Genomic DNA, 25,377 nt, shown 5'->3' with positions numbered 1-25,377 from the left:
GTAAGTACTATCTTAACACACACTTTGGAAATTGTAATTCATAAAACGATTTTGTGCATACAAATAACCTTAACCCAGCTAAAGTCTTGCCTGAAAATGTTACAACAGAAGTAAAGAAATAATAACAAAGACATCTAGTTATAAATCACTTTTTATAAGTTGATGTAACAGTACAAGTGTGAATTTTCATCACAGATAAAACCATCAAATTGCATGAATGTGATGTTTACTGATAAATAAGAGAGTGCATTATGATTTTGTATACTGTTGTGTATGGTGATCATTTTCTTGATTTATAAGTGCAACAGTCTACAAACGTCTGTCATCACATATGATGGTAATTAACGTGCGGTTTGATAGTCTTAAGGAAGTATAATTATTAAACTGACTCGGACCAGGTGTAATCTATTCCAGACGTTAATTTAAGGAGTACTGTAAAACAATTATGTAGTTTGTGGAGTGGAGTGGTAAACTGGTTTGAAGAGTATTACTTTTATATTTATAACAAATACATGTTATAAAGATTGATATAAATATTGGCTTTAAACCTGCGTTAAAATATATATATATTAAAAAAAAAACATTTTGAACACAGTTATCTCTGGAAGCTCGCAACTAAATGAATATGATAACATTAAATCTAGCATTTCGTTGGAATAATTACCAATATAGAAAACATTTACGAAAATCAAGAAGTAACAGTGCTCAATTTACAAAATTTAATTTACATTACCCTGTACAAAAATACACAGCAATATTCAATTACGAAACTTTTAATATGATAACTGAAATGTTAATGACTGAACTTCAAAGTATTAATACAGAAACTGAAAAAAAATCCTTTTCGAAAATATCACAGGTAGATAATTGTTGATAGCTATCGAGGGCAAATGTTTTCCTTTCCAGTATCTAAGATCAATCTGTAGTATGTAATACAAGTTAATCCTTCCAAAAATAAAATGCATGTACATCAAAACAAGCAAGCTTCATTCAGTTGATGGTTGTAATATATGTACACAACAAGCGTAAAGACAATAACAATTAAAAAGAAACCTTATTTGTCTCTTAGACTAACTCTGTCAATCAATCCTCGATGAATATGCAACAACATTGTGAATGGAACATACACGGGTGGTTTCAGCCAGACATGTGTCAAAACGACAACATTGAAACTCGTTCTGATGTCATTGATTAAATAAGATTGAGAATGGATATGGGGATTATGCCCAAGAGACAGCAACCCAACCAAAGAGCAGATAACAGCCGAAGGCCATCATAAAGACTATGCAACATTCAGCATCACAAAGGGTCAACCAGGACGATTAATCCCATTGTTTGTAGTTTTTTTTTTTTTTAAAAGATGCGTCTTATATCTTTTAAAAAAATACCTTAATATAGTTCCAGCTGAAAAAAAATGTATCCATATCGTAATGATATCTATTGACCTCTTTAGTAAATTGTAAGACCTAATTATGAATTTTAAGGTTTTTTCGTCATTTAAAAAAAAAAAAGGAAAAATCTTCTTACAGGAAACTGGTTCTATATATACCTTAGCGTCCCATTTATTGTAAAGTCTCCACAAGTGATGTTGATCTTAATCATTAAAATATTTAAATGTTAAACCATTTCTGTTTAGTCAAATATATATATATATATGTCGTGTGGTCTAGCGGGACGGCTGCAGTGCAGGCGATTTGGTGTCACGATATCACAGTAGCATGGGTTCGAATCCCGGCGAGGGAAGAACCAAAAATTTGCGAAAGCCCGTCTAAACATCAACCCAACAATGTTAGATCTGTAAATTTGCTTTCGCAAATTTTTGGTTCTTGAGTTCCCTCGCCGGGATTCGAACCCATGCTACTGTGATATCGTGACACCAAATCGCCTGCACTGCAGCCGTCCCGCTAGACCACACGACCACCTGGGCTCTCAAAAAAAGAGCTTTCGCTGGCCGTGTGTTACCTTTCCTCGTCAGTTTTAATCTAGCGGCGTACTACAGTACATGATATATAAGGCATGAAGATGTTATTATTACAGATCAGCTAAATTATCTATAGTAAAGGATCCTACAAATTAATGTAATATACAGTCACAGAAAATAATTATATTTATAAGTACGTCTGAGTCAGTGACAACTCTACAACAGATGTATCCATCGGATCGCCATCAATGATGGTGATACATGGCTGTGTACATAATGTATAATACAACTCGTCTAAACATCAACCCAACAATGTTAGATCTGTAAATTTGCTTTCGCAAATTTTTGGTTCTTCCCTCGCCGGGTTTCGAACCCATGCTACTGTGATATCGTGACACCAAATCGCCTGCACTGCAGCCGTCCCGCTAGACCACACGACCACCTGGGCTCTCAAAAAAAGAGCTTTCGCTGGCCGTGTGTTACCTTTCCTCGTCAGTTTTTATCTAGCGGCGTACTACAGTACATGATATATAAGGCATGAAGATGTTATTGTTACAGATCAGCTAAATTATCTATAGTAAAGGATCCTACAAATTAATGTAATATACAGCCACAGAAAATAATTATATTTATAAGTACGTCTGAGTCAGTGACAACTCTACAACAGATGTATCCATCGGATCGCCATCAATGATGGTGATACATGGCTGTGTACATAATGTATATACAACTCGTCTAAACATCAATATATATCTTTATATTTATAGGGGAATATCTTTAACTATTTACTTTTCTAACAATTACACTCCAATCATTGATGAAAAACTCTTCAACGAACTTTCAATGAAGCATTCATTTTCTTTTTAAAAAAAATTATCATAAAACAGTTATCAAAATGAATTACTTGATGACACAAAAATATATAATTGTCAAGTTTTGCTTTCAATTAAACAAATCAGCACATTACCAGTATCAGTTGATTTCTAGTATGTAGTTGTTTTTTTCTCTTAAAATCTTTATAGACTACTGATAATTTACATAATAAAATAACATTGCATTTCTTATTATGCATGTAGCAACATTAGATAGTAAACTCCGATAGGTATCGAAAGTCACTGATTGTTATCCATGTTGTAATGTCTGTCCCAGTTTTTACACTATGCCAAAGCGATCTTTTTCATGTTGCATTCCAATCATAAACATCGAAGTCGTTTTCTAATTTTCTTATTACAAATAAATATTTTTTAGTTGTCTACACATAAATTGTTCCTTGATTGAAGTGTTCGGGTGTCAAAAATTCAAGGATTTTGAGATATGAACTGGATATGTATTGAATTAAACAAGAAAGTTAACAGAAGCACGTGAGATGCTAGAAAGAATGTGATTGTTCTATTTTCACTTTCGGATAATAAGAGGATGCATTCTTGAAATTTGTAGGTTTGTAGTGAGAGAATCAGTAATTAGTCTACATTAAGTGTGTAGTACAAAAACTATAAATCGAAATGCATATTTACGACTCAATAATATTAAAATGGGCCAAAATGTGGTGAAACGTGAAGTTAAAAAAGGTTTGGAACTTTATGAATTACGGAAACTAGAAAGTGCAATTGATGAATGGAATAAAGCGTTACACAGACTGAATGGAGCTGGAGATAATCCCACTAAATTTGTCATTCTAGGTCATGTTTGTTGTGCTTATTTTGATATGGGAAAGTATAGGTGTATAATAACGTATGCAAGAAAACAACTTGAAGTTGCAGAAACAATAGAACAGGAAACGGAAGCCTGTTTAAATTTATCTAGAGCATACGAACGTTTAGGGGAGTATAGTATAGCGGAGGAATACTGCAAAAAATGTCTCAGTCGTGACACGAAGGACTCCAAGTGGGTCAAATATGCGTTTTTATTATACGGGAGACTTTTTTTTAAACAGTGTCAATTTTACAAAGGACTTAAGAATCTTGAAGAAGCTAAATCTTTTGAAAAGTTGAGTGATGATATCGCATTTAGGATACTTGTAAATATATCATATGGGCAGTTTTACACATTTGTAAATGATATGGAGACAGGGTGTATGTACATACTTAAATGTATTGAAATTTTAGAAACAAATTCAGATTCATACATCACTAAGAAATTTCATAAAAGTATACAGTTGGAACTCGCAAAGATTCATTTAGAAAATTCACGATTGAACGAAGCATTAGACACATGTGAGGTTAGTATTTTGTACTGAGTAGCTTGTATTTTCTGTCATGCCTATGTGTTTCAAATTTCACGCCCCCCCCCCCCCCCCCCCATAAAAATCAAATGGTAGCTCCCTTACCCTCGCAGAAAAATAACGTCTTATGTGTATTGATTAAAAACATACCCGCCTCTTTTTTACATGTCACGAATGCATTAAAGCTCAGTGTATAAATTATAAGTCGCTTTAATGTAAAGAATCTGACTCAGCACATTGAAGTACAAAGAAAGAAAGTGTTATGTAAAATTGATTTACACAACACAAATTTCTGGCATTCTTTCATTCACATCTTGTGGTTAATTTCACCTGCTGGCATATTTCGTTGTATGAAATGATCTTTGACAGACGATCGATGATAAACATTTACTATAGTCATTCTGCCTTCTCTCATTAGAACAAAAGTGTTAATTGTGCAATGTAGACTTGTATTCTGTTTGTCATTAATAGTTGTTATACGTTATTATGTGTTTTACTTGGAATATCTACTTATCAACAAATGCTATCAGAAAACTTTTAAGATATAGTTATCTATGGTTGTTAGTAGTCGTTGTCCATTTATGGACAGTATGTTGCATTATTGAAAATTGCATTTGTAGGCGAAACAACGTTCAATTAACATGATTAATGCATTTTCAAAGAAATTAAAAAAAAATATAGTAAGACGTAATACTTCTTTATTTCACTAGGCCATTGTTATTCGAAAAAGGATTTGTTTTGTTGTTCGTATGATTTAGTCATCATAGCTGAATATTTTGTTTGCTAATTTTATTTTTGTTTATTTGTTTTCTATTCTAATTGTTTTTGTTGGTGTTGGTTTTTTTTATGTTTGTTTGCTGATCTTGTTCAAATTGAAAGCTTTCAAAATAGATATGAAGGATACACGAGGGACACTTAAACTCAAAGTCGAAACAAAACAGACAACGTAATGGCTAAAAGACAAAAATACCAACAGACAAACAATAATACTCAAAAAACACAACACAGAAAACTAAAACTACAATATAATTGGGTGGAGGGGGAGGTCGTTCAACAATGTACCCTTATTAAATGATTAAGTTAGACAAAATGCAGGATATCTAATTGTACATGTAATGCCATCATTGTTTAAGTACATTTGTACATTTAGTAAATGTCAGACGAATAAAAATAACTAGTTTCTGGCACCAATTTTCATATATGATGCATTGCAAATAAAATTTTCCCTAGAGTGTATTGTTTGCAGATTTCAAACACACTGCCTCTGGTTAATATTGTATATCATTGCCTGACATCTGGTGCTACAGAATGCGCATCGTTGTATGTGTTGCATCTCGCTAAAGTTATTTACATATCATTATGTACATATGGAGCAGTAGATATAAACGGAAAGCTGGATAATTGAGGGCATTCTACTTTTGAAACTTAGTAGAAATAAATAAGAAGCGTTACGTAATTGAAACTTTAACCCGAAACTATGGAAAGCTTTGACATTTTATGTTTATTGTCAAATATTAGAGTAAATGATATATCTTTAAACGCATCCGTTATTTTTAGAATGTAATGAAGGATGCTATAGAAAGTCGAGATCGACAACTTCAGGGGGAATGTTTGTATGTCTTTGCTGAAATCCACAGAAGAAGCAGAAGTTTTGAGGTATACACATTTGATAATTTTTACATCAGTGAAGAAGAGACCAAATAAGACTTAGACCACCCTATAATAAAGGACAAGGTTCACTTGTCAAAGACAATAACAATCAAAACCAAGGAGTTAACAAAGACTCACAAAACCAAAAGACATTTACATCAACAGTTATAAATAAGAAACAAGACGAACTCCACTAAAAAATGGGAGTGAAATCAGGTGCTCAAAACTATAAACTTTATCATAAAACACCACTAAAAAAGTTTGGTTCGTATCTGGGTCTTTTTCAAAAGCCTTATTGCTAAATAAATCAGTTTTTCATCATAAAATATTATATTCTCGAAAGAAAGGCATTTTGAAAATTACTTTGCACAAGAGGCAAAAGATTGTTCTTTCAAAACAAAATTAAAAAAAGCTTCATTTTGCTGTCTCCATATTCATTACAATAAAAACGTGCTGTAAACTTTATCAGGAAATTACATTAATATACAGTAATATTGGTCTTTTTAGAGAGCAAGTCCTAGATATGAATCAGCATATGCCATATTCACAGAAATAGGAGATAGATATGGTCTTATGCAAGTCTTATATGGAATGGCTAAAACCACGTGTCTTCAGCAAGATTTTGATCAGGTATCTATTCGTTTCTTCTTTAACATTTTTAACATGTTTTGTTCGGTGTAGTCACTAAAAAGAATCTTAGGTAGGTTTGTTTTTATCATTTTATCCAAACTATGGTACAGTTGCAGTTGGAGAAAGATATCGAATGTTAGTCTACAAGATCATCTTTATCTGCTACTACTTGTTAACTAGTTGTTACAGCTATCCCTTCCCTCTCTTTCACTGTGTCCGCTTTTCTGCAGTATTCAACATTATATATACTTTAAAGGTTTTCTCATCCGAAGTTAAGTCTAACGTAATGTTTGAGTATTTGGATATACATTGGTATATGCTTCATTACTTTGTATACAGCATGCTTTAAGAAAAGAATAAAAGATTTAATAGCTTGAGGTTCAGCGCAAAAAGTGCTGACTCTGGAGAATTAGACTTACAAACGGGGGGATAGCTTCTTTATAAGAAGAATATTTGTTACTGTGATTCCTCTTAAAACACAACAATTTTAATGGCAATATAATGAAAATACGATACACGATATCTTGATAATATGTTATATTTCACTTCAGAAACACATATGCGTGCACTTACTGTTCAAAAAGAGTAAACTTATTTTAAAATCGTGTACATGTGTCAAACTTAGGTTTTGGGTGTTTGTTGTTTGTTCTTTTGTGGTAGAGATTTTTGAAGCAAGTGTGACAGGCAGATGCAGGGTGATTTGACTGTATGATTTTCAGCTGTGACAAGATATAATGATCTTGTTGACGGGAGTCTTTTGACAGGCCTGAAAATAGTCAAATCTGTTTTCTGAGAATTGGTCTTTATTCAATGCGTTCAATTTGAAAAGTGACGCTATTGAGTGAATAAAGACAATTCACAGATTTGGATAATTTTGCAGGTTCAACCAATCAGAATTCGTTTCTACATATTAATCCATGGTGACACAAAAATTAAAGTTACCACGTGTTAGGATTATCCCCTATATCGCTCGGAGAAGCTTAATTGAAACTAATGTAGACAAAGAATTTACATCTTTTTGAACAAAAGAGTGTAAGAGGATCTTATATAATAAAATCTGTCACTTAAGATTTGACAAAGAGAAAAGTTAATACTTAATTAAACACCTGTTTCTTATGTCCTTAAGAATTTCTAAATGCGACAAAGAATAAATAAATAAGAATTCTAAATTTAACAAAGAATGAATGAAGCGGGTATTTGTAACAAAACTTCAAAATGTTTTTCATTAAAAATAAAATTATTGCAATTTAAAAATTCAAATATTAAAATAAGGCTTTTCTTAATAAAAATTCAAATAAGAATTTTTAAGCAAAATTACACTGTGACACATGCATTAAGAAAATGTTACGTAAATACAGATGCAGACGCTGCATTAGATGAAGACATTCTGTCGTCGAAGGAACGATATATCAGTATAACAAGAATATAGCAAACAGCGGTTGTAAATTACCTAATCACATATCTCAATCAACTCCTCAGTATACGGTAATTAATCACTGCTACCTTCTCCAATCTGGCAGTGAAAAAAGTACAGTTATCAAATCATGCAACGGCATGTTAGCTGCATGTTAACTGTTTTTGTGGGTACAAATCGCAGAGGAAATATTGTAGAATTCTTCATTGCTATGTTTAATTAATGAAAGTACAAATGTATACAGTAAATGAATTAAATTGAAATTTGTGATATTCTTATTACCCAACTTTAATATTTTATTTCAAAGTAAACAAAGTTTAAATACATTAAACAAAATCATCTGTTGTTTTCATATAAATTCATATTTTAATATCGTCACTACCAATTCTCACAATAAAATAAATCTGTCCGTAGTGCAAAATGAATATGGGAATACACCTTATATCGGAGGTGGGTTAGCTGGGGTTTCCTTTTTAAAAAAAAAAGGAAAAAAAAGCGAAAAAGACGAACAGCATACAAAACACACCATATAAAACTAAATACTGAGCAACACGAACCCCAATAAAAACTGGGGGTGATCTCAGGTGATTCTGCTCCACTTATGTCAACCATATATCTATGTGTCAACCATTCGTGTTGCTTGAGCAAGTACTGATATCCGAAGATAAATCTTATCCGAAATACTTGCCACGGTTTGATAAATGATTTAGAAATAACTGTCAATTTTGAATGTAAATTATATTTTAGGCTGTTGATCTGTTTAAGAAGACGTTGGATGCAGCCCAGGAAATCGGAAATAAGGTAAGTTTATTCTAATTTAGGCTGAATGTTCCAATTATTAATATAAACCTTTGATGAATATTTATTCTCTAATCTTTTGCTGTTGGTTATAACAGAAACTATCTCATATAAAACTTCAAACAGAAAGTTACTTGTTAATTGACACTTAACAGCAGTACAAACATTTACTCAAAAATTTGATAGTCTCGTAAAGCAGAGTTCTTTAAACGAGAACGTATGGCGTTCTGTATTAATACCAAAACTGGTTGCACTTATAGCTAGTACACTTTGGTTCTAAATTACTTTTTACTTTGTAGTGTTAAATTATTTTGGGGTTCACAAACCTATCTGAATCAATGGGGTGTTGCTGTTTAATGATACTCAGTAGAAATAAATTAAACCGTAGAATTTATAAACATATGAAAACTTGTTTTATAGAATATTAAGACAACTTCATGTTTTCTGTAGATGTATGCAGTTAAATGTTGTGTGAACTTGATAGATTTGTGTGACACTGGGTCAATAGAGTCTACACAATCGTATGAGCAATTGTTAGATGACCTTCTAGAACAAATGGGACTATACTGTGGTGTCTGTAGCGAGGCTATAGGCAAAACAAAGGAACAATTAGACATGCTGCCATGTTGTCATCTCATTCATACCAGGTACACTACTCCTTATTCATTATTTCTTGTGCGTGATCAAATTTTCAGATCAGTTGGTTGAATTTTTTGTTGTTTTTAGCGTTTACAGATAGCAAAATTATATAAGGCAAAACAATTAAGGTGAAATGACTCTTATTAAGAGTCTACTAACAATTTCTGATAGATCTTGTCTTGATGATGGGCTTTTTAAAATCTAATGTGTATAATTTTCGCTGACCTCGTACATAATTTGGCGAATGCGGGATTGTCTCGCTGTTTTGAAAACCAATTGATCAAGTTGTCTCTCTGTTGAAATCTTTTCACAAAATCCATCTGATACATGTTATGAATGATAGAAGTCTGGGATAACATGATTTATTCATAATAGTAATATATGGTCCTTGAAAAACTTTTTTTTACCAATATTTGTCTTTCTGTTGAAATTATAAAAGCAAGAGAGAAATAGTAGAGACATCAAAGAAATTCAGTAACATAAGATCTACAAATAAGGCCAAAAAAGATCTACAAATAAGGCCAAAAAAAGATCTACAAATAAGGCCAAAAAAGATCAGCAAATAAAATCCGAAATTGAACAATTCGCTATAGAACACTGTTTTAACTTATTTTGTTGTTTTATTACGAATAATTAAAAAAAAAACGCCAAAGCTTTCTCAAAAGATTTTTGCAGTGTTTTTGTCTGCTTTTGATACAAATAACATCATCATTATACACAACTTCATTAGTTCCTGAACAAACAAGATGCTTGAATAGTTTGTGTATATGTTCATTAAAACACACAATGCTAAATGTGGCTTCGGTACTGGCGAGCACCAAGACGTTGCTGATAATAACGAACAGTCAATCTTTGATAATTATAACAATGTTAATAATCAACTTGAAAAATCAGTTGTTGTTTTTTTTCGATTATAGATGTGCCTGCCATTTAGCTAGATACACTTGGGGAAGGAAGGAAAAAATGAGACCTTGTCCAACATGCAGGAAATTGTCTTCATCAAATCCTATGTTGTGAATATTGTAAAATGTTATACATCGTTAAACGGTTTAAGTGTTTAACCGTGGAGATTTGGGACCAACTGATTTGATATCATTCCGGACGATCTTGATGAGAAGGAAAAGCGCACACAAAATTACGCAAATGTATTTTTGATATCGTAATCTGACGTATATTGTATTGGTGTTTTTTTAAAAGTCTGCAATAAAGTGTGTGATGTAACCATTATACATACATGTCTTTGAAATTGTTTATACAGTGATAAAACTGTAAATAAGCTAATACTATATCTTTCAATGAGTGAACAATGCCATGTACAAGACTCCGTATACAATGAGTGAACAATGCCATGTACAAGACTCCGTATACAATGAGTGAACAATGCCATGTACAAGACTCCGTATACATTCTTCAAACAATCTCTTAAGATACAAAGGCTTCATTAGATAGGTCAAACAAGTTATAAGAAACACAGTTGTTGTATTTAGTCCGGTGCGTTACTTTTGTGCATATTGGCCTTACATTTTGTGCCAAACCATTTTTTCATTTGCCCCACAAATCCTATTTTGTTTGTGCCAAATATGTATATATTTTTTGCTCGAATGAAATATAACCTTATAGTGCAAATACAATGGGCCCATTTAATCATATGTTTTCATTCTGAAGTTATTTATAGCTTTATAATTTATATAGACACCTGACTACTGTTGAAATCATTGACCGAATTCCCTTTTGTTTTATTGCGGTCTTAAGTAACGAATGACGTGATTTCGACTGCAGATTGAAAAAAATAATAATAACTTTAAGATTGGTTCTTCTCCGCAGCAAATGCGGCATTAATGAGTCCGTAAGCAGAAAGCAATGTTCTCGGTAAAAGGATAAATATACTATTTCGGTAGCCTTAACCTTCTGATTTCAATTGATATCAAAGTTGTAAGGTGTATAATCGATAATAAGCTTGATATCTGAATTGATCATTTTCGGATGGACTTTGGACCGAACGAACTTCCGTTTAGATAGAAGTAAGTATAACATATGATTATGGATCTAGCATTATTATGCATATCACTGATACACTGATTGGTCAAAGAGTACGGATATCGATGAACTAGATGGTAGATATATATAAATAATTTGACTCTGCACGTGCGACCTTAATTGTTTTATGGTGACCTCTATGTGCCAAAGGTTGCTTATATATTGGAGCATCCTATGCTGCTTACAAGTTCGGCACTACTCCATTTTAAATCATTATTATTATGGATCACGCATTGATCTCCATTTAGCTTGGTAACGTCACAGAGTCATCAATCATTGACTCATTGGTGTATTATACCCCTTATCAACCTTTGTTTACATGCTCAAACAGTTAGAAAGTTAGATATGTTACACTTTGGGCATACTAGATGCAGTTTCATGACTTTCTGACAATTACGTCTTTTACTACGGGGAATGTTTTTTTATATATTAATATTGAATTGCTTCCGTAATGGATTTGCTCAAAATTTAAGTTTCAAGAACATCCGCAGAAAAATTGATGGCATCGAATTTTAAATCACTTTTAAATTACCTTACAACTGTATTTCATACCTGTGACGATCGCAATGAATTCTAAAATTGTTTGAAAATCACATCACTGCATGCAACAAAATACAAACAACAAACAACGCATGTGTTCAACGAAGCTTTGTACTATACTTTAGTAACAATTAAATTCATTTATAAACGATGTACATTAACACAGATAAAAAAAAACCCAAATAATATATTAACAAATCTTACTATTGATTTAATACATTGTTTTACACGTTTTTATAAATGCATAAGTTGTATGATATTTTCGTTGTTGACTAGAAAAAAAACATAGTTAATTTCCACTTAATCATCACTGAAATTGGCAAGAAAAAAATACTGATTTCATTCATCTGTTCTTTGACTGATGAACGTTTTTACTTTGTTTTGTACAAATTCTTGGCGCCCTTCGTTTATTTTTACCTTTAGCTCATGGATACTTTGTCTCTTTGCAGACACGCTCATAGGCGCTGAACTTAATCGATTTTGAATGAGTTGATTTTTCCAAGCACTGGCTGATAAAGTCGGCTGAGGTTGATTGAGAATTTCTGATATTCCAGCATTTCGCCTGAGACCACCAGAATGTGAATTGTCTTTCTTATTAGAATCTGGATTTTCTAGAGCTTGTAACTGTACAGTTAATGAGCTTAAATCAAATCCTGCACTATGACGACGAATTTTTCTCTGTCTTTCATGTAAACCACGTTTAAACACAGGCACACCTTCTTTTGCTTTTAAGAGTTTTTTAGTGAGTGCATTAGTTTGATCCATCCATGCTGGTTTAGAACTAGTTGTGCTACCGGAAGAACTACTTAAAGTTACATCTGAAATACAACTCTCAGCGTCGGAGTCTTTAATTTGACCATTGAGTCCTCTGCGCACAGGACTGCTCTGTGGTCGAATTTGTACGGAAGCTAGTGATGCTGAAAAGTCGCTATCTGATTTGCGACGTCTTGATCCAGCATACATCGCCGATTGTGGCCGTTTAATACGGCGTCGTTTACGACTTATAATCCGCTGACCATACATAAAGAAAGGCCCTTCGTCCTCTTTTTCTTTTATCATTTCTTCCTTAGGCGCTAGTCCTTCAGGACTATGACCACTGCATGAATTGATATAATCCAACGTCAGAGATATTAGCCGGATATCTTGATTTGTCACTCTAACAGCATGTAACTTTTCTTTCTCTAGTAAATGTAGTTTTCCCTGTAAACGTGTATTTTCAATGTTATTAATGCGATAAGCACGTTGCATCCGAGATGAATTATAATTTGGATTTTCGTTCGACGGCATGGTGCTTTAGAATTACTTTGTGTATCTTATTGAGTACAATGTTCAATGATTCCAAGATTTGATCCCTTCGATTATTAACTGCCTTACACTGAACATTGTAATTGTCTTGAGAAACAAAAACACCACTATTAGCAAGATATCCAAATCTGTTTTCATTCAATCATGTCTGAAAAAGATAATAAAATAAGTAAATCCCAAAATTGTTGAAACTTCTGGAGTATTTACATTCCAAATTTACTAATGATTTATACCCACTTATCTAGCCCCCAAGTAGTACATATTGCATTTTGACACTCCAGTCTGTTATAGTTACCAGGCATCAGAGAACAAAAATCACTTAAAAAAAAACCACATGCGTAGCTGTGCAGATCGATTCATCCTTTTTAGTAGCCAATTCTATAAGTCTTATGTCATTCAGATGAAAGGAATAAAAACCTACGATTAATGATATACTGGTATTTATCTTTCAAATCCAATATACCTTTTAAAAGTATTGACCTGTTTTCTGTCAAGAAATCGACTGGTTTTACTGATGATGTGAGATGACACCAATATAAATATAATTTGTTAACCATCAACAATCAATTAATGTTAGATTTGTAAAATGATTGCATCGAAAAATATTTTAAATTACATAATCATTTACGTTGATATGTGTTGTCATGTTTGAAGCTAGTTATCTTCCATGTTTTATATAAAGATTTTACGGTAGATGCATTGTGTGTGATCGCAATCAAAATGGGTGTTCAATAAGCTCGTCGAATCTTAATCTTTGACGAGTTTTATTAGTAAATTATTAATTTTAGTATTTTAAATAATGATTTTTTTTTGTTATTAATGTTGGTTTGTTTGTATGCAACAGTAGCTATATCTCAAGGGGCGTATCAAGGATTTTTGAAAGGGGACGTAAAACCATAAAACCATAAAGAAATACAGCCGATTACAGCAGAACAGAAACATTCTGGACGATTTTATGCTAAAATTTTAATGTTTTCAAATCGAAAGGGGTGTACGCCCTCTACGCCCCCTCGAATCTGCCACTGTATATACTCGTTCTCAGATGAGATTCCTCTTCATGTATATAGTACTGGTAGTTACGATCATATACTGTTTTGTTTGCTATGAATTACCTGTTCTCATATTAAGTAGTTATGTCAACAAATCTGTCTTTTAAAGTGTCTCAATTCAATTTTATTATTTACGATGCAAAACGTGTGCAAATAATACTGAATAGAGCTGCAATGTATATTGGCATTCAATTAAATAATACAAATTCACATTATTGAGGCTTGTGAACGACGACATAGTTCTTCATTGTATCCATTTTCTACAAAGTTTTTGTATATATACAGTGATAGCTATATACGCATCTGACCTTTGTACTCAAATCACTTTTATTTATTTTATTGCAGAAAAAGTTATTTGATGTGAGTGAAAAGCCTATAAACGCTGGTATCGTTTATTAGATTTGAAAGTAAGTTGATTTTAATTGAAATGAAAAGCTAAATCTGAACTGTGAAATTCATTCGCCAGTTTCATTCAATATATATATTACTTAATATTTTCAACACCTTACTTTTTATTGATAAAATTTGTAATAAATACGTTTCATGCGCTTGAAATGCAAATTAGATATTGCGGTTATTTATTTCTAGTGCATCATGTTATATATTTCATTGAAAGAAGTTTCATAATCTTTGCGCATATTTCTGTATAAAACGGCGATAGCTGAAGCAGAGGTTTTATAGTGAATGTTCACTTTTTTTCTGGATTAAATTTTAGCAGCTATAGCCACATGTATATCTGTATTATAACTGACATGTTTTGTTTATTATTCTTTTTAAAATTATCACTCTTCATCTCAATACAGTAAGAGATTAGTTGGTTTGGTAAATTTTTGATTTTATTAGAGATCAACCAAGATTAGTGCGATATAGCTCTAACGTGTAAGGACTTTAGATCTCAGTCCATAGAGAAAAGATAGGGGAAACAGGCGCCTGTAAATGAGTTTAATAACCTCGCAACATTCTGTATGTGGCTGCCCAACGTCGGGAACCTGTTATCCAGTAGTCGTTGTTTGTTGCTGTGTAACATATTTGTTTTTCGTTCATTATTTTGTACAAAAGTTAGGTCGTTAGTTTTCTCGTTTAATTTTTTGAAACATTGTCATTTCGGGACATGCAATGACTATGCGGTTAGTGTCATTTGGTCTCTTGTGGATAGTTGTCTCATTGGCAATCATACCACATCTTTGTATTTTTATCACTTTATCGCCATCTTGTATTTAAACTGCTTTAATGCCACGTATTACTGTTTCAGTTTTAAAGGAGTGTTCTATACTTTTCTTTTCACTTTTTCTCTTCGACTTGAATAAAAAAAAAAATTCAGGGACAGCTCCAACCGGATGACGAGGTGCTAGATCGTCATTTTTCATACATACCCTGACTGGATTATCCTTTTCTGCATGTATTTGACGTCAAAAGTGTATAAATTCGTCATTGCATTCAGTCTCAGTATACATGTTTGTACATTCATTGCAGATCTTACAATCATCAAAAATATGAGGTCACTTTATGAAAACTTAACTACAACAAGCCCCCCTTTTGAAGTGAGGGTTTAAAGCGAACATATGAAGACTATACGCTAATCAGAATTTCGTGAAGTTAACTGTACAACAAATTCATATTTACCCGAAAACATCCTGCGTCACTAATGCAATATACTATAGAATATTCACGTCTCTATGCATTACTGTGATGATTTTAATATATCCTTTCGATCATTTAAAACCTTCATCGATTTCCATATTGAAATATAATCCAACAAACAACAGAAATGTCAATTGTTTACGGCAAATGTAAGTTTATAATCCTCTTTTATCAAAATCGATTTTACTTTATAAACAAACGAACGTAAACGCAATATTTTGATTTAGTAGATATTAAAATTAGTCCACTAGACCATATAATCAGTAACGTATAACGAGTAATTTATTGTTCATTCAAAAGTTTAAATATCATTTTTCAATTAGCAAAATATCAAACTTAGCGACAGATTTACGATTATTGATTTCCGTAAAATGTTTTCCTGATTGCTCTGTTTGAACAAACATTTTCTATATATCAGAGACATATTATAAAATATTATAATGTCTCTGTTTATACAAACTGTTAATTGGATTATAAGATTAAATTTAAAACTCTGAAAGTGATCGTTTTACCGATGCGAATCGTCGTATTTAGACGAATCAATTGAAATATGAACATTTGCGAATAGATTTTTTTTTATAAATACTTGTAGTTGATATTCAAATTTATGAATATTTCTTTATTTTTTTATTTTTTGAAATTGATGATCGAAAGAATGTACCAAACACCGACTATCATGGAACTGAGATAATAAAACAATAGACAGAGACTTGTCAATGGTTTGCTGTTGGTTGCTTAACGCCCAGTGGCAAATATTACATGCATGTTTTAGACGATAGGTATTATTGAAGAACACATATTAATTAAATATTATAATACATACATTATATAGCTAACGAGCTCACGAAGGTTGGACAGTAACTGGTCCTGTTCCTAAACAAGTACCGATTATGTTTCTAACGACACATTCAAGAATGAAGAACGAAGAAAAGGAATGGACTCCCGACTATAACACATAAAAATGTTCATGGTAATTGGTGAAAAATATTTAGTAACGGTCTACCAGATCATGATGTTGAAAGTTAGCATGTGAATTTAGAATTTGTCTATTCAACTCTACCATGCGGGGAAACCCTAAGTACTATTTGCTCAGTAGCTTCATTGTTAGCAGTTACCCATTTATCAAGGATATCCTGATAATATTAAGTCAATTCATTCCATGTGCATCGGTATTCAACAAAAGTCAACTGTCTGGACTATATCAGTCAAAAAGAATTCACTGCAATCCAAAATGTATTTCATAAGTTATATTCAAAGACTGTCACTGATGAGGTTCCAAATCGAGGCACGTATATTATTAACAATAACGAAATGTGTCCGTACGTAATTTCAATTCATAACTTAATCAATACATTCCGGTAAATGTTAGAAACTAAGAAATTCATCAATACTTTCAAATCAATACAATTAATCCCCTCTTATCCCATGTCCAGAAGAATCTAGAAATATTGCCTTTTAACCTATCTTCGTATATTTGTCCTTTTGACTGATTGGAATGGATACATGTGATATGTTATGTCCAGACTGACTGGTTACATTATGAATCATGATCATGTAGCTTGTGAGAGCCTTATATGAAATTTATTATAATACATTTACATAAAAGTATACTTCGTATATATCTCTTTGAGTAATGTGTATGCAGTAAAAGTGTTCATTTCTACTTCTATGTTGATTCAGGAAGTTCAATATTTACAAAGTTCAAATATCATCGCCACTGAGATTGATATGATAAATACTTTGAATAAAGATGGTAGGCAATACTAGACGCACATGTATCTCTTACCGACGCCACATCCCTCTGCATTTTGTATGTTTATTGTCAAAAAACAATATTTTTATTAAAAACTAGAATACTGGATAAAAAATTGAGAATTGACATCGGGAATGTGTTAAAGAGACAATAAACCGACCAAATTGCAGAAAATAGCTCAAAGCCAACAACGGATCTTCGACCCAGCGAAAAATTCCCGCACCCGGAGGCGCGCTTCAGGTGGCCCATAAACAAAAATGTGTACTATTTCAGTGAAAATAGACGACATGAATATTTTAATTCTTACCTGCACTAAAGAACTCATTACAGAAATCCAAATGTATATGTTACAGCATCAATCATGCACAGAAATTACTATGCAAAAAGACTGTAGTTAGATTTTACTTATTTGTTTGTGTAGTTAAATTCGTAATCGGTTGTTAAGAACATGTAGTTTCGAGTCTCATAACTTCCCTTCAGTTTTATCAGGTACACTTTGACGTATTTAGATAAGCGAAACAAACCTTCCGTACGTGATTTAACCGTTTAAATGTGTGTTAGTTTAAGAGAGTTCGCAAAGATTTAAATTATAGATATTTCTGTTATGTTCAAATATGAACCAGATTGAAACAGAAAATTACTGGGGTTTCCTCTTTATATATTACATTTAATGCATTTTTTCTGAATAGTCTTTTGTACTTCATTCAAAATTGACAAATTACTAGGTTGAATGGCAAATGAAATTAACAAAGAATAATATAACATGTCACACTATTCCGTTTCATTGTGAAAACAACATCAAACATATGAGGTTAAAAAATTGGCAGCAAACAATTTTCAGTCAATACAATTGTTAAAGGTTAAATTGCTCAAATCAGAAAAGAAATAATTGATAGGAGTAAAAAGTCAGAGTATGTCAATATAATCTGGTAAATATTCAATAACGGATAGTTATTTTATTTAAAAAATTGGATTAAAATAGGTATTCCCAAGGATAATGGATAAGTAAACACTCTTTGCTTATTCCTATACGTCGACACTCTTCCTTTAAACATTAAACAGACTTAAAGGAAGAAGTTAGTTGTGCAACCTATTTGTATAGTCATATTCATGTATTAAGTTAAGTTAAAAAAAAACTGAACTTAAAGGAAACATTAAGTTAATGTATATTATTTTTTATTTATTGTTTGCTGAACATAATATATGGTATGATTGCCAATGAGACAACTCTCAACAAGAGACCAAATGACATAGAAATTAACAACTATATATTACTGTACGGCCTTCAAAAATGAGCAAAGCCCATACCGCATAGTCAGCTATAAAAGACCCCGAAATGACAAATGTAAAACAATTCAAACGAGAAAACTAACGGCCTAATTCATGTACAAAAAATAAACAAAAAACAAAATATATCACATCAACAAACGACAACCACTCATGACTGAATTACAGGCTCCTGACTTGAGCCAGGCACATACATCAGAATGTGGCGGGGTTAAACATGTTAGCGGGAACCCAACCATCCCCCAACCTGGGACAATGTTGTAACATTACAACATAAAAACGACCTATAATAATCAGTTGAAAAAGGCTTAACTCATCAGATGGATACAAATAGAATAACTACACTAAGTGGATGTGGCCGGGTACTTGTACATGTATATCCTAACAACAAAAAGATATTCCTTTGATAAACAGTGATTCAGGAACAATACTATGCGTCATTCTACACAACATGACAATGAATGAGACAAATATATCTTCAAGGTTTATACACATCTATCCATCAACCAAATTGGCAATATTTGTATATGACGCAGCAACAACGTTCCTGATATTGTATCACATGTAAATATTTCATAAACTAGAATCTCTGTCAAAAATTAGAGACACTAGACATAAGGTAGGATAGATGATTGATATTTGAATTTTTAGCATCCAGTGCCATTTGTAGAAGGCATGTATTCTATTGAATGACAACACCAAACAACAGTCTTTAGGGAAAAACTTAAGAAAAAGACATTCAAAATTCTGCCTTTCATTTTGTTATATTATGTTGTAAAAAGTAAAATCACAAAAATACTGAACTTAGAGGAAGATCAATTGGGAAAGTCCATAATCACATGGCAAAATCAAATAACAAAACGCATCAAAAACGAATGGACAAGAACTGTCATATTCCTGACTTGGTACAGGCATTTTCAAATGTAGAAAATGGTGGATTAAACCTGGTTCTATAGCGCTAACCCTCTCACTTTTGTAATGAGTCTCATCAATTTCCGATATTTTTACATTGATGCGTTAAATAAACAGACACAATAAATATAATAGTCAAAATATGGGTACATCAGTCATCATCGTTTAACAATTTTCATTAAGGTTCATTAAACGGATACAAACCATGCTACAATCTGGAGTTAATGTCATGGTATCATTTTGATCAGATTTTATTATTTTTGTGAAATTCTTAATTTCAGTAAAAATTAGAAAAGTTCTAAGTTTAAAACAAATTATTTTTAGTTTTGGATAGACATTTTAATAGCTTTAGTTTGGTTTTCACACAAACATATTTCCTTTTAGTAAGCCTTATTTGTTGTATATAGATTATGTAAGAAGTTATCGGACAATGGTCAGAATGTGTTGACAGATATGATTTTTAAAGTGAAGCCGACATGTAATAAGATGTATTTCGGATTATTTCTATTGTTAATGTCCGGCTCAAATATGGTATAGAGTAAACATTGATAGCAAGATTACATAAGTAATTAAGATATGTTTTAGTCATAAGCGTCACCTATGACCCCACCTATTTTCTGTCAATTAGACTAAAGTTGTCATGGTTTTTGATTAAATGTTAATTTTGATTGGTCAACCTGAAACAGTCCCCAAATTCGAATCTAAAATGTTAATTCCAAAAAGCGTCACTTTTACATGCGCTCTTTGGAAATAAAGACATAAAACTATTTCAAGTTTTATTGAATATTGTTTCAGGTAAGCAAAGTTAATTTAATTTTGTTAAATATTATTTAAAGCATTCAGTTTAAAGGTTTTTCATTACCTAAAAGTAACTTCTGATAAAGTTATTAATTTGCTAATGCGTTATTCTTTTTGAAGAAAAATAGAATTTATTTTCCTTTTGTAAAATCTTCATGTTAAGCATTTTCATAGTTATTTTATTTAATAAGAGTTTTTATCTTTTATTATCTTATAAAGAAGTTAATTTTAAAGATATTTTCTTTATGTTATAATTGTAAATAGTTGTAAATTATATGTTATTATTTCATCATTTGTTATTACAAACAAGCTAACCAACAAGACTGTGAACATTCCTACTACCATTGATATTAATGTATTTAAAAGGCATAGAATTCACAAAATATTAGCTCAGACTTTTGATTCGTATGTATTGATTACACATCAGGGATTTGCTTCAGTTTTGAATCCACCATGCACTATTCAAAAGGTGCAACAAGCTTCAAAACAGACTTCTGTTTCCTTATATCCACATTTAGAATAATCATCTTTAATTTAAAAAAGCAAATTGTTTTTGTTATTTCATTAATCATTCAATCAACTATTAGATTCTTTTAATAAATTTTAACATTCAAAAATAAACTGTATTTTTGCAGTAATTTTTATCTAATCATTTTATACTTCATTTCACAGAATAATTAGTCATATTCCATAAGTAGAGCTGAACTCCCAACCTCTTGAATATTTTCCAAATTGTTTTAAGTGATAAAGTATTTTTGTTAGATAACATTTTTCAGACAAAGTTTGATGCATTTATTGTTTTTAAAAGACCTTGTAACTCAGGACCTGTTCTTATGATCATTTATTGTATTTAGGTGTATGTATATAAATTTTGTATGTTTACTTTTGTATATATGGAACAATACTTATTATCATGTATATGTATATGACTAACCCCTACTTTACTTAGTATTTTACAGGAACTATTGTCAAGATTTCGGGTCGAAATCAGCTGAAGTAAGGGGGAGTTGTCATGGTATCATTTTGATCAGATTTTATTATTTTTGTGAAATTCTTAATTTCAGTAAAAATTAGAAAAGTTCTAAGTTTAAAACAAATTATTTTTAGTTTTGGATAGACATTTTAATAGCTTTAGTTTGGTTTTCACACAAACATATTTCCTTTTAGTAAGCCTTATTTGTTGTATATAGATTATGTAAGAAGTTATCGGACAATGGTCAGAATGTGTTGACAGATATGATTTTTAAAGTGAAGCCGACATGTAATAAGATGTATTTCGGATTATTTCTATTGTTAATGTCCGGCTCAAATATGGTATAGAGTAAACATTGATAGCAAGATTACATAAGTAATTAAGATATGTTTTAGTCATAAGCGTCACCTATGACCCCACCTATTTTCTGTCAATTAGACTAAAGTTGTCATGGTTTTTGATTAAATGTTAATTTTGATTGGTCAACCTGAAACAGTCCCCAAATTCGAATCTAAAATGTTAATTCCAAAAAGCGTCACTTTTACATGCGCTCTTTGGAAATAAAGACATAAAACTATTTCAAGTTTTATTGAATATTGTTTCAGGTAAGCAAAGTTAATTTAATTTTGTTAAATATTATTTAAAGCATTCAGTTTAAAGGTTTTTCATTACCTAAAAGTAACTTCTGATAAAGTTATTAATTTGCTAATGCGTTATTCTTTTTGAAGAAAAATAGAATTTATTTTCCTTTTGTAAAATCTTCATGTTAAGCATTTTCATAGTTATTTTATTTAATAAGAGTTTTTATCTTTTATTATCTTATAAAGAAGTTAATTTTAAAGATATTTTCTTTATGTTATAATTGTAAATAGTTGTAAATTATGTTTTTTATAAAGAAAAGTCTTTGTTTCTGATCGGAAAATTGGTATACTTATTTTATCTGTTTTTATAGTTATTTATAACATCCGCCTGTTTTGTCGCACTGACAAGAAATAATAATTCACCTTAAAGTTACTATTGCATTGAAGTTATAATGTTTCCAATGGTAAGGTTTTATTATTCAAAAGCCTTTTAGGCATGATTTCTTGATGTGCAATTTATTTGACATGTTATTGTCAGCAAACACATGGTTTGTTATTTTTCTATAAATAACACGTTATTTAGTAAACTTATTTTTAGCAAGTATACATGTAAGGCATATATTCTATAGCTAGTTCCCCACAACAAACTATTATATATTTTTCATTGCGTAACTTGATTTCATGATAGAAAAGTTTCTATTCCACAATTGTTCCCCCCCCCTTTTTATTGTGTAAAGAGTTATCCCCCTTAACAGATTAAACAAGAGTTATCCCCCCTTGATAGAGAAATGGTTAGATAAGTAACCTCATTGTTTGAATTGGAGTTTCATAAGAAAGATGTTTATATTATTCCTTTATTTAATTCTCAGTATTTAGTATAAAGTTTATCCAAATACCTTAAAATGCTCTACCATGTTTATATTTGAATGTTTAGAATATTTATGCAAAAGACATGAGATGTTGCTCATACATTAAGTATTGCGATACGCATTATGTTCATGTTTCAAAATATTTATGAAATATTTAATTATGATAGGTCTATTTCATTATCTATTGGCATTATACTTGCATTATTATATTGATTTATACTTATGAATATTGTTTGTCATTTTATATTATAATTGCTATTATAATTAGACTTTTACATGCGCTCTTTGGAAATAAAGACATAAAACTATTTCAAGTTTTATTGTATATTGTTGCAGGCCTTGGCTCCAGACATCACAAGTCGTCAAGGTATAGACCCCGTTGGTATAAGACCAATTCCAAGCAAACACATAGAAACTCTAATTCTGACATTAACATATACTTATATTGTGTGGTGGGTATATCTGTCATTGATATATAGTCAGTCAATGATATATAGCTCCGCATCTTCCCTTATAATATTCATGTACAAAATGTGTATATATACTAAAGGAAGAGTTTACAAGAATATTATTTTATCTATTGGCAAAATGTATTATTATTCTAGTCCAAAGTAGAAATAAACTATTAACTTACCTTCAAACATTTAACATTGAAAAGAATAAACAAAACCGTTTTATCATTCAGCATGAATAAGGTTTCTTCTCATCCACGACGTTATTACGTTAAAAGGATGAATCCAATTTAAATGTGAAACCAAACGTGATATTTAACCACTTATATTCTCGTCAACAAAGTGAAACTGATCGTAAATTCTACTTTATGTCAAAAATGGATATCTAAGTGTATTTATAACCTGCAATATAACTGCCATATTTAAACATTTTCATTCCTTTAAACATACATGAAAAAAGAGTTATTGTAATTTTATTTAACTTTTGCTTGATTTGAAGTGAGAAAGTTATGAAATTAAACTTTTAAATAGGTATGTATATTCTTAAACTGGTCCCAATCTTAAAGGTCTATGCAAAATTTATTGCCACTTACCCTGCCGGAGGATTTGAGCACACACTAAATTGTTAATTGGGTTGCTTTCTTGAATTTTGCCTTCGATAATTCACTGTGTATGCTGTATGCAATGATCTTATTGTGTTTTATTTCGTCTTGAAAATATTTTAATTTTAATTTTCGGATGCTGATAGTTTATTTGTACGGAATATTATAGTAATGAACTTCTGGTAAAATGTATAGTAATTATTAAATGACTTTCTGAACTAGATAATGTACGTCACTATCATTGTATCTAAGTTGATTCCCGATTTTAGGTGGAGTAAATATTACTCAGTTGAAGCTTTTCTTGGTAGTTTTTGATGACTGTTGTTTGTCTTTAATTGTAAAATTAGGAAGATGTGGTATGATTGCCAATGAGATAACTCAACATGTGACCAAATGACACAGATATTAACATAGTTCAGCATACTAGCCTCAACAATGAATACAACCGTACCGCATATTCAGCTATAAAAGGCCCCGAAATGACAAATGTAAAATAATTTAAACGAGAAATATAATAGCCTGATTTATGTAGAAATAATGAACGAAAACAACAAACGATATCCATTGAAATTATAGGCTCCTGACTTGGGACAGGCACATACACAATGTGGCAGGATTAAACTAGTTTGAAGGCGCGCCAATATTCCCCATCTTATAACAGCGAGGGAGCAGTACATTAAAACATATTTTTAAGCATACGTTTTTTGTTTGTTTGATCAGGTTGTTGCACGTCCTTCATTGAGTTTTGAATTTTGCTTGCCCCTTCAAAATCTTTTCAAATTCTTTTTAAAAGAGCTGCTGTAAAACCACTTGGTCGTTTGATTCCGCTGCATGTACTGTTATTCTTGAGGAATTATTTTTATTGTAGCTCGTTCGCCTCGAAGATATAAGGTCAAAGGTTTGGTCCTCTGCGAGGTCAATCCAAAGACTTTAACATGATTGGTATTTGCTACATTGCATCAAGAAATCCGACTCGTACGCATGTCCAAAACACAATGTTTAATGATACTTTATAACCATGTTAAAATGCATGTTTTATTTCCCGCGACACATCAGATTAATCCATCGTTATGTTCTAGACTTCCGCACTATCAAAATTCAACATTTAGTATTTTTTTCAATGTCGTAATTCATTTTTTTCTTTTTCACTTGTCATGGTCTCTGATTTATGATTATATATATATAATGGTTGTCTTCTTACTTTTTTATGCTTTGAAAATATTTTGATCATTACTTCATTTTGCTAGTATGTAAAACAAATGTTTCAATTCAGGTTCTCCTCAAACATTTTAAAATATACATTAG

General features: G+C 31.4%; 2 protein-coding genes across 4 annotated transcripts; one reads left to right on the top strand and one right to left on the bottom strand.

Moving 5' to 3' along the window:
* Window positions 1–3,080: 3,080 nt before the first annotated feature.
* LOC139490642 (43 kDa receptor-associated protein of the synapse-like) lies at window positions 3,081–10,504 on the top strand. The gene is made up of 6 exons (XM_071277539.1): window positions 3,081–4,139; window positions 5,700–5,798; window positions 6,300–6,422; window positions 8,584–8,637; window positions 9,085–9,281; window positions 10,191–10,504. The coding sequence occupies exons 1-6, from the start codon at window positions 3,453–3,455 to the stop codon at window positions 10,288–10,290; spliced, it is 1,260 nt and encodes a 419-aa protein (XP_071133640.1). The 5' UTR covers window positions 3,081–3,452; the 3' UTR covers window positions 10,291–10,504.
* A 1,441-nt stretch (window positions 10,505–11,945) lies between these two features.
* Window positions 11,946–23,790, bottom strand: LOC139490643 (uncharacterized). Of its 3 annotated transcripts, none has more exons than XM_071277543.1 (2): window positions 23,653–23,790; window positions 11,946–13,303 (listed from the first exon to the last, which is right to left on the bottom strand). In XM_071277543.1, exon 2 carries the CDS (start codon window positions 13,135–13,137, stop codon window positions 12,190–12,192), a length of 948 nt encoding a protein of 315 aa, XP_071133644.1. In that variant the 5' UTR covers window positions 13,138–13,303; window positions 23,653–23,790; the 3' UTR covers window positions 11,946–12,189. The 3 variants fall into 3 exon arrangements, with proteins under 3 accessions (XP_071133644.1, XP_071133642.1, XP_071133643.1); XM_071277541.1 differs by lacking the exon at window positions 23,653–23,790 and adding an exon at window positions 17,906–18,154; XM_071277542.1 differs by lacking the exon at window positions 23,653–23,790 and adding an exon at window positions 15,828–15,965.
* Between the last annotated feature and the right edge of the window lie 1,587 nt (window positions 23,791–25,377).

Source organism: Mytilus edulis, chromosome 10 (assembly GCF_963676685.1).
Source record: "Mytilus edulis chromosome 10, xbMytEdul2.2, whole genome shotgun sequence".
Taxonomy (NCBI): domain Eukaryota; kingdom Metazoa; phylum Mollusca; class Bivalvia; order Mytilida; family Mytilidae; genus Mytilus; species Mytilus edulis.
Note: the sequence above shows the minus strand (reverse complement) of the source record. Positions and strands in the feature narration are given on the sequence as shown.